Raw genomic sequence first — 11621 nt, 5'->3', positions numbered from 1 at the left:
ATGTCTTGTGTATGAATACTTTCATAAAATGTTAGATATTATACTAGAACATTATAAATTATAAAATACATACTTACTACTGATGATGCAATTGATTTAAAAAAATTAATTTAGATTTTGAAATACAGAAACATAATATGTACAAGGATAAACTTACTTGAAATGATGAGTACACTGATTTAAAAAACAATTAAGGTACATTTCTTTAATTTAAACACAAACATCAATAATTATTAAATGTTTTGTATTTATTTGTTTTTAACATACATAGGTACTTAATACCTATATAATTTAATTGTCAATAATTTTCTGTATAAAAGTGTAGAATATAGATAATCCATAAAAAATTAATATCATTAAAAATGTATTGCAAAAAAAAAAAAAAATTAATAATAACTTATCACAATTGAAGATCATATCTAACTTAGAATTTAATGAAAATCATTTCATTTTATGCTATAAATATGAATGGACAATTTAACATTTTCCAAGTACCATAGCCAACAAAGCCATTCTCACATACATACCATACTCTGCTTGCCTAAAGTATGCAGCTCTTGGATCCGAATCAAACTCTGGGCTGATTTCAAACACTCTGGGTAATGGATGCATGACTATCATCTTACGTTTGGCTTTATTCATCACTTCAGGTGTAACCACAAAAAGACCACATGCTTGTTTATAGCTATTCTCATCAGGGAATCGTTCACGTTGTATACGTGTCATGTATAACACATCAGTCTTGGGTAATGCTGCTTCCAGGGAAGAAAAGTTTTCTTGGGGAACACCTCGGGAAGTGACAAACTGACATACAGATGTAGGCATACCTAGATTTGGTGGACTCACATATTGTAGATTGACTTTGTAGAGTGTCAATAATCTAGAGGAAAAATTTAATATTTAAATGTGATCACAAATAAATAAGAAACACAATATTTACCTGGCAAGTGAATGAACGGTACGGCCATTCTTCAAATCACCAACTAATGTAATAGTAAGGCCATTGACAGTACCGATTTCCTCTCTTATTGTAAATATATCTAATAATGCTTGTGTAGGATGTTCACCAGTTCCATCTCCAGCATTCAAAATAGGTTTACGACAGTGTCTTGCAGCTTCCTAGATCAAAACTTGTTTATCTTGTGGTTATGTGTAAGTAATAATTACAAATAGTAATAATACTTACTCTAACAGCACCTGGCTCTGGGTGTCTCATGACAACTACATCCACATAACCGCTCATTACTTCCACAGTGTCTAGAAAATATTATTCAGTAGAGCATTATTGATATTTTTTTTTTTATATTGTGAATTACCTTGTAATGTTTCCCCCTTTTTGACTGAGCTGCTAGTTTCATCAACATGTACAACTCTTCCACCTAATCTCTGCATAGCCACTGAAAAACTACAACTCGTTCTAGTACTGACTTCATAAAATATCAAAGCCATAACCATGCCCTGCAACATAAATAATTAAGAGTTAACTTCCTTAGAATACTTTCCAATAACAGACATATGATCAGAAACAAAGTTTTAATTTAAAAATGTATTAATTCACCCTTGATGGCGATAACATTAAGGGCAAAGAAAAATAAAACATGCAACATATTATGATATACAAAACAATACTATTAATTCACAATATAATAATAATATACACAAAAATAACATAAATTGATTTGGGAAAATAAATTAAAACTTCAACTACCGTCATTCTATCATTGTAGAACTGTAGAAGTTTGTGCACTTGTAATATATAGTTTATATTTGAAAAAGTTAGGTTACGAATATCATGATATATAAGAATGAAATTTACTAAGCATGAGCTAAAAATGGGAAAAACGATCAGAATTAAACAAATTTAAGAAAATGTGAACTAAAGTGGTTGATAATATATTTTTGACCTAGTTTAGCAAAATAAGAATTTAATGTACTTACTTTCAGTATGTTGTCCAGAGGTCGTCCTTTCAGGACATAAACTCTAAGTGTTTGAGCTAAGTTAAATATTTCATTTAATTGTTCTTTAGAAAACATATCAACAGATAAAATGTGACTATGTGCCAATCCATGTATATGAACAGGTGTCATTAAGTTCATAACATCGTCCGATACTAAATGTTGACGTTTGTTTGCCAAGTTAACCATTTCTTTATTTATGGTTAATAAATTAGTAGTATCCCTGGAGTCACCACCAGATAACAAACGAGGTTTTCTGAACTCGGCTTTTACACCGGTAACATTTTCAATTTCTTGTACTACTTTCTCTTTGATTTCAGACAGAACATTATTGAACATTTCTGAAAATAATTAAACTTTATTTGTAATTTATGTAAAAATGAAGAAAAAAAATAGATTACCATGAACATCAGTTTGTATTGAAAGAGGAGCCATAAGATTTAAAGAAGCCTGTGATCCAGTGTGAACTGTACTAAGTATTTTACCAGCTATCAATGGATCACGCAAATCGTGTCCAAATCCTGGTTCAGCTAATACTTTGCCTTCAATACAAACTACTTGACCACGTAATACTACTCTGTGTATGGCGCCTTTCACTTGTTTTCCAGCAAATGGTGTCCACTTTGCTTTAGAATAAGTTGTAGATGATGGTATTGTCCATTCGGCATCCATATCTACTTCAATATATGTATCTGGTTGAATTGGTAATCCAAGAATTCGCATAGGATTTGTGTACATTTTTTCAACAATATCCTGTAATTATTATATAAATTTAATTAGTTATTAGTTAAGTTGTTTTATTTCAATTTAGTATATTTCGTATAAAATTAAAAAAGAAACATTAATGAATAAAATTTAAATTTAAGATAATAACTATACTCCGGCCCATGAGAGAGCGGCTACTTCTTCGCTCATACAAATGATTGAGCCTCGCGGTTTCGTACCCAAATTTCTCCCACTCTATCACCTAGTTGCCTAGTCGGGTGGAAGCGGCGCGTGTTGACAGGGGCCAATGTTTTGAAGGGTTTAGTGGTGGGGATGCGCGAGAACAGACAAATTTTGGTCGCCGCCCAGAAGCGGTCTCTCGTGAGCCGTAATACTAGATTTAATTGTTTTACTTAAAATGTAAAATATTAAAATATAAATTTGATACAGTAAAAAAAAATTTGAAATAGATGTACCACAACATACCTCAATAGTTAATCGACCTTCATTCACGGCATTTAACATCAATGGTAGAACTGTTTCAAGACCTGGAAAACCAGGTGGTGCAGCATCACTGAGTTTCTCATCCAAAGTATGAGGTGCTAATAAAGTTAAAATTCAAATTGGAGTATACTGTATTTACAAAAAATGGGTATTCTTCATCTTATTTCATTATAATTTTTACCGTGATCAGTAGCAATGCAATCGATGTAAGTCATATTATCCCAAAGAGCTTGTTGATCCTCTTTGGTACAAAGTACAGGTCGTACTTGAGATTTGTTAGGACCAAGATGCACAAAGTCTTCGTCACACATAAATAAATGATGAGGAGCTACTTCACACGTAACCATTACACCCTAATATTTTTAAAAATTAAAATATGTCTATAAAATTGTAAAACAGACCATACCTTCTCTTTAGCGGCCTTTATAATGGTTATCTCTGATTTACGAGCAACATGGCAAATATGCACAGAACGATTGTAAAGGGAAGCTAACATAAGTACTGCTGCACAAGTTTGATCTTCTGCGTGTATACACAGAGGTGCATGTTTTGGCCAATTTTCAAAATGCTAATAAATTCAAAATTATTAACAACTGGTTTAAAATTGTAAATTTGGTACTAACTGATATCCATGAAGAAAGATTCATTAGCCGCAAAGTACTGAAAGTTTGGTTAAGATACATTTTTAGACCAGCAAATTGACCAGCATTTTGGGCAATATCAAAACTATTAGTTGAAGATGCGCCAGCAAATAAAACGTAATCGCACCTGGCTCCATTTTTGGCACACTGTAAATAAAAATAATCAAATAAGCAATTTTAGATCAATATAAATATAATAATATTCACTACCTTTTTGGCTATTTCATAGGATTCTTGATCTATTATTGAAGGATTGGTATTAGGCATAGCACCTATTAATGTAATACCACCGGCTAATGCTGCAGCTGTACACGACGCAAAGTCTTCTTTTTGTGTAGCACCTGGTTCACGTGCATGAACATGAATATCAATTAACCCGGGTAATTTTAATAATCTCTGTGATGAAATACAATCTATATGAGTCTTCATTTGTGGTTTACATCCTTTCCGAACCATCGCCTAAACATAATCATGTTAAATCTAGTCATCAATATTATTGGTGTTGAATATGTAAAATTTACCTCAATAAGCAGTTTGGCACATTTAACATCAGTCACTAATGGAACAGAATGTTCAACTGCTAATCTACGCATTCGATAACCCGGAGTAAGGAACGAAGCAACTCTGCTCCCTCCACTGACCATCATAGGTGCATTTATGACAAAATCAAAATTTTTGTTACTTAAATATTCAGCCATACTAATTAGGTCACCTCTGGTTGTATTTATTCCAATGTTATCAAATCTCCAATCACAAGGAGTCACCTAAAAATAATGAGTTATGACTGAGATTGAATACAGTATGTGTTTATAATCTTACAGTAATTCCTTTAGTATTATAATTGTAGTAATCAGCTGTCCCACTGCTTCCGTACAGTTTGTAACCCATGGCTTGTAATGCTTTTACACTATCCAGTAGTTCTTCTTTATGCTGAAATTGCATGTCTTTAAATAAAACACTGATACAAGGATATAAATTAATTATTCATTTAACTTACTTTAATTTTTCCAATCGATAGGAATATCTTGGCTCCAGGTTGAGGTAGATGCATTCCAGAGCTTATCATTGCTTTTAAGTATGCTTCATAACGATTTTCACCGAAACATGCTACTTCTCCAGTTGAAGCCATTTCCACTCCTAACATGACATCAGCTCCTACATTAAAGAATAGAATTTTAAAATATATTGAACAATTATCTTACAATTATTTGTAACACTACCTGCTATCCGAGAAAATGAGAATACAGCAACTTTTACTCCAACTCTTCCTTCTACTCCACCCAATACATCTATTGGTTCTACTTCTTCTCCAATAATCACTCTTGTAGCCATTGCGACAAAATCATGTCCTAATGTTTTAGAAACAAACGGAAATGATCGGGACACTCTTACATTACATTCAATAACTTTTAGTTCATTGTTCTTTGCAATAAGTTGCATATTTAGAGGTCCATTAACATTTAATGATGAAGCTATAGCCCGACATATAAACTTAATTTTTTCCAATGTTTCTTCATTTATGTCTTGCGGTGGTGTTACCAATGTTGCATCCCCCGAATGTACGCCTGCATTTTCAACATGTTCACTAACAGCCATGCAAAGTATTTCACCATCTTTAGCTACAGCGTCTACATCTATTTCTTTGGCATCTTCCAAAAATTTGGATATAACAACAGGGTGTTCCCTAGACACATCGCTGGCTGATTTTAAATATGCTTCTAGATCACCGTCATTATGAGCAACATTCATAGCAGCACCACTTAAAACATATGACGGTCGAACTAAACATGGATATCCTACTTCATGACAAAATTCAACAGCAGATTTAAGATCAGTAAGTTCTTTCCACCTAAAATTATAAACAAAATTATTATATATTATTATATTCTATTATCTAAATAATTTAAATGCATTTTTTGGATAATTTTAATACCTAGGTTGAGATATCTTAATCCTATCCAACATCCTTGAAAACTTAAATCGGTTCTCTGCTCCATCTACATTCTCTGGAGAAGTTCCTAAGATACGAGCATTTTGTCTATGCAAATCCATAGCAATATTGTTTGGCAATTGTCCTCCCATACATAAAACTACTCCATCGGGATTTTCCAAATTATAAATATCCATTACTACCTAAAAATAAATTATAATTAAATGATTAGTACTTTAATAATAAACAATCAAGTAGAAGATGTAATCAATACCTCAAAAGAAATTTCTTCAAAGTATAAACGATCACACATGTCATAGTCTGTGCTAACTGTTTCTGGATTACAATTGACCATAATTGTATTTTTATTAAGTCTTCTCAGTTCTCTAAGACATCCAACAGCACACCAATCAAATTCAACAGAACTACCAATACGATACACACCCGACCCTAAAAGCAATAATAAATATTTATTATATAAAATATATTTAAAACACTATTTACATTTTATTACCAATAACCATGATGTAATTTGATGGGAAGTATAAGTCACTGCTAATAGCGTTATAAGTTAAATATAAATAGTTTGTTTCTGCTGGATATTCAGCAGAAACTGTATCTATTTGTTTTACGAAAGGTGTAATTCCTTGTTCTTCACGTCGTTTGCGTATTACCAATTCAGTACTTTGTACAAATGATGCAATTTGTTTATCAGAAAAACCAAGTCGTTTTGCCTTTAATAGTTCTTCATAGGGAACAGATGGGTAATTGTGTGATTCTAATACAATTTGGTGTTCTATGATATTTTGCATTTTGTATAAGAACCAACGGTCAATTTTTGTTAGTTCATATAGCTTATCCACTGTGTAACCACTTTTTAAGGCAGCTGCTAACACAAATATTCGTTTATCAGTTGGTTGTTCTAATTCATCATCGTTCACAGCTTTCAATGACGGATCAAAGCCATTAAAGTTTTCATCCACCATTCTAAAAGCTTTTTGAAAAGCTTCTTCAAAATGTCTTCCAACTGACATAACTTCACCAACACTTTTCATAGAACTACCAATCTTGAAAAAAATATATATTCATTAATTTATCTTCATAATTGGCACTTATCATTGCATTAATAATTTACCTTGGTACTAGCCCGGAAAAATTTACTGAGATCCCAACGAGGCATTTTTACAACACAATAATCTAAACTAGGTTCAAAACATGCAGTAGTACTTGATGTTACAGAATTAATTATTTCAGGTAAAGCAATTCCAAGTGAAAGTTTAGCTGCTACATAAGCCAATGGATATCCAGTTGCTTTGCTGGCTAAAGCTGAACTTCTTGAAAGTCGAGCATTTACCTAAGCATAAATAATAATTTACAACATAAATAATAAAATAATATAAATAAATTTACTTACTTCAATGATGAAAAATTCATCAGATGTTGTACTTAGTGCATATTGTATATTACATTCGCCAACCACTCCAAGATGACGAACAACTTTAATTGCTGTTGTTCTTAATTTGTTATACTCACTATTTGACAGCGTTTGACTTGGAGCTACAACAATCGACTCACCTGTGTGGATCCCCAATGGGTCTACATTTTCCATGTTACAAACCTTTCAATAAAATCTGAATGTAATTAATTAATACTAATTTAAACTATACTCTATTTCAAAAGAGAATATCAAGTCAGTAAAATAATTTTTATTTAGTAGGTGGACAAATTAAAACCAAACTGTCAGACACTATTGACTTAAGATCATACATAGGTATTATATATAGGATGGGGGTAAGTTGGAATTAAAAATCACGGTGGCCAGTGACCATTAATGAAAATGTATGAAAACTGAATATTCTCTTTTAGAACTAAGTATATGTAATCATAAAAATAATATAGAAAACTTACTGTAATGCAATTATCAAATGCATCACGCACTACTTCATACTCTACTTCTTTCCATCCTTTTAACGATTTGTCTAAAATCATTTGATTACTATGTGTAAAGCATTGCTTTGCCAGTAAATTTAATTCTGACTCATTATTTGCAAAACCAGATCCTAGACCTCCTAAACTGAAAGCACTTCTCACAAGAAGTGGATATCCCAAAGTTTTAACTGCTTCCAAAGCCTAAGATTATAAAATAAATTGAGTTAATTTATCTCATAGAGAGATAGTATGCATAATATTAATACCTCCTCATATGATGTGACAACAGCACTAGGAGCAACACGTTCACCAATTTCTACAACTCTATCTGAAAATTCTTTGCGATCCTCTGTGGCTATAATTGTTTGGATTGGTGTACCTAATACTTTAATGTTATATTTTTCTAATATGCCAGATTTTTTCAACTCTATTCCACAGTTTAGAGCAGTTTGACCACCAAAAGTCAGTAAAATACCATCTGGCCGTTCAGACTGAATTACTTGTGAAACAAAATCAAGTTCCAAAGGCAAAAAATATACTTTGTTAGCTAGTCCAAGAGATGTTTGTACTGTTGCTATATTAGGATTAATTAGTATAGTAACAATGTTTTCTTCGCGTAAAGCTTTGATTGCCTGAGACCCTGAATAATCAAATTCACCAGCTTGGCCAATAGACAGTCCACCAGAACCAAGAATTAAAACTTTTTGAACATCTATTGATGTTTTAGGGATATCTGGATTTAAGCGTTTTTGAAGCAAGTCCATCAATTTAAATTCATTGTTGTTTTTAGTCCTTTTAACAGCTTCTAAATATACATCAAATAGACATTCTAAATCTTCAGGACCAGGGCATCCTTCTGGATGAAATTGAACACTATAATATAACATTTTTTTTTATTAATATTATTATTTTTTAATTATTAGTATAAATTTATACCTAAAAAATGGTAATGTATTATGAATAATTCCTTCATTAGACTTATCATTAACATTTGTAAATAATGGTGCCCAATCAGATATTTCAGGATTCACAGCAAATCCATGATTTTGTGATGTCATATAACATTTTCCTGTTTGTCCAAATACACAAGGTTGATTTTGACCTCGGTTTCCAAATCTAAAAATATTAAAAATAGTAGATAATTAGCTAGGCTGAACTAAGTTTCTTATGTATGAATATTCATTTTTCATTTAATTTGCATTTTTTCCATATTAAAGTAATAACGTAACATATTATATTATGCTCAATAAACAAATCACTACTAACTTCATTTTATAAGTCTTACAACCAGCTGCTGTAGCAAGCAATTGATGACCAAGACAAATTCCAAATATTGGTTTAACGGTTGATGTATTATTTAACACTTTTTGTATATTAAGAATTGTTTCTTTATTCATCTCAGGATTTCCAGGGCCATTACTAAGAAACAAACCATCATAATTATCAATATCATCTAAAGGATGATTCCATGGTACAATATCCACTCTAGCACCACGCTTTATAAAGCATCTAATTTGATTGTATTTTAAACCACAGTCCACAAATCGAATTCTAGGCGATCCTTGCTCATTGTATGTTATTGGCTTCTAAAAATTTACATTTTAATTTAAAAATAAATATATATTTATTTTAACAAAAACATAAACATAAAATAATCAGAAATTTACTAACTGAAATAGAGACATCTTTGATTAAGTTGATTTTGTTTGGATCGATCACATTATCAAAACTTTTATCTAATTTTTCGGTATGATTAACTATTTTTCCTAGAAGTGTCCCACTTTCTCTAATATGTTTAGTCAGTGTACGTGTATCCACACCACAAATAGCTGGAATGCCATTTTCAGCTAACCATTCATCTAATAATTTTTCACTACGCCAATGACTTGGACGATCACATAATTCATCAATAATCAGGGCGGAAACCCAGATACGATGAGACTCAAACCATCTAAAAAATAACTTCTATTACTTATAAAAATATTTTTACATAATACTATAAATTTAAGTTATTAATAAATTAAATTTTTTTTACTAATACCTAGTAAACTGGGGACCTTTACTAGGAAACTAATACCTTAAGCTAATTTTTTTTAAATAAATGAATAATATATATATTAATAATATAATATGAAATTTAAATAATAATACCATTTTTTTTCTTCTATTTTTTAATTATTTAAGGTTTTTATAAATAAATAATAAAAATAATAATATAATTTTTAGTTTTGCGAGCAATTGTTTTTCGATCAAATACCATTTTTACTAGTAGGCACAGAGGTCCTATCTAGGGAGCAGGGTTAGAATTTCCCCCCATAATTTGGTAAGTAGAAGAGCAATTTATATATTATTTCAGACAAAACAATAAGCATAAATCAATATACTTATATTATGTAATTTATGGTATTAGGTAGGAGGTACAATATAATGAAAATGTTCTTATTAAAATATATTTTTTTCATATGTGGGTACTGAATACATTAGTTTCCCTCCACCATAATTCCAATTAGTTTGCGTCCCTGAATTGGTACTTACTATAAACTATAAATATTATATGGTTACATTTATAAATTTGGTTTTTTTGAGAACAAATTTATGCAGACTTAATAATAATAAATATATAAATGTGGCTATTCGTTATAGTTTCTCAAACTTTGCAGAAAGCCTCCCAATAAAGTAAATTATAATACATCAAAAAATAGTAATATACCTACATTTTTTCGGGACCATTATATTATTCATTGTAATTCCATTTTAACATTAAATTATTATTATTATTATTATTATTGGACCATAATAATAATTTTTCATTTTTTTTAACATGATTTTTTTTTTTTTTTTTAGTAAGACCTGTAAAATTTTAAAATCAGTGCTGCAATACAGAAAAATTGATAAGAATACAATTTAAACAAATTAAAGAGGGAATTAAAATTACAATAAAAATGTTGAGGAGACAAGACAACAAGACATTGTATACAATGATATCAATTAACAAAAAAAAGAAAAGAATAAAGCATTTTACATAAAATAATAAGAAATACTACATTAACTTTGAAACAATGCTATTAATTAATCAATTAAACCTACTGACATTTAGTATATATTTTATAATTAGATAATTAGGTAACCTTTGAATTGTAGATTGAAAATAACTTAAATTATGGGATTAATAATTTAGGGAAATTATAATTTTATATACATTAAATGCAATAGACATAGACTGCAATAGACTACATAACCCATTTACTTTTTTGGTGATTTTCATTTTGAGCTTACCTACAGTAAAAATTTGTTGTTTTTTGTTTTAATTATTTAAATAAAAACAAAACTAAATCAATAAGTATATTATTTATATAGATTTACCGTTTAATTCCGTGAATATCAGTTTCATCACCTGGAACTCCATAGTTGCCCACCAATGGATATGTTAATACCAGCAATTGTTTATAGTACGAAGGATCGGTCAGGGACTCGGGATAACCGACAATACCAGTTTGAAATACTAAATATAATTATAGGCACTATAAATTAAAATCATGCACTGGAATATTAGGAACAACTTTTAAAAGTGACGTACCAACTTCGCCATCAACAGGTAAGGCCTTAGAGCCAAAATTATAACCAGCAAATTCAGTACCATCTTCTAAAACAAGTACGCACGGTTGGCGGGCCATTGTGGTTGTCAAGTACTAAAATGTGATGATCGATAACACAAACAATCAATGTCTGCGGCTTAGTGATGTGTGTAAGTTGTAAAGGACTTTTCGATAAAAAAAAAAACAAAAAATGTATCAACTAGATTTTGGGTTTTGGTTATTAAACCAATGAGAAAACATGTGAGTTAAATAACGGTACTTTGTACATAACCTTATTGATTATAGTTTAAGATAAATGGTACTTACCGAGGTTGGTCGTCAAAGACTACGTAGATCGAATTAAATATTTTCGATGATAAA

At 30.5% G+C, this 11621-nt stretch overlaps 1 protein-coding gene across 1 annotated transcript; it reads right to left on the bottom strand.

Annotated features, from left to right (window-relative positions):
- Positions 1–227: 227 nt before the first annotated feature.
- LOC132920205 (CAD protein) lies at positions 228–11531 on the bottom strand. Its single transcript, XM_060982394.1, has 27 exons — positions 11243–11531; positions 11029–11167; positions 9337–9616; positions 8932–9251; positions 8602–8781; positions 7932–8538; positions 7645–7866; positions 7151–7354; positions 6872–7090; positions 6251–6803; positions 6011–6186; positions 5740–5939; positions 5027–5655; positions 4804–4961; positions 4626–4736; positions 4328–4570; positions 4017–4265; positions 3789–3953; positions 3572–3733; positions 3347–3518; positions 3148–3263; positions 2358–2709; positions 1939–2297; positions 1317–1458; positions 1187–1257; positions 941–1119; positions 228–880 (listed from the first exon to the last, which is right to left on the bottom strand). Exons 1-27 carry the CDS (start codon positions 11337–11339, stop codon positions 478–480), a joined length of 6708 nt encoding a protein of 2235 aa, XP_060838377.1. The 5' UTR covers positions 11340–11531; the 3' UTR covers positions 228–477.
- Between the last annotated feature and the right edge of the window lie 90 nt (positions 11532–11621).

Source organism: Rhopalosiphum padi, chromosome 2 (assembly GCF_020882245.1).
Source record: "Rhopalosiphum padi isolate XX-2018 chromosome 2, ASM2088224v1, whole genome shotgun sequence".
NCBI lineage: Eukaryota > Metazoa > Arthropoda > Insecta > Hemiptera > Aphididae > Rhopalosiphum > Rhopalosiphum padi.
The sequence above is the reverse complement of the archived record's forward strand: the minus strand, read 5'-3'. Positions and strand labels throughout refer to the sequence as shown.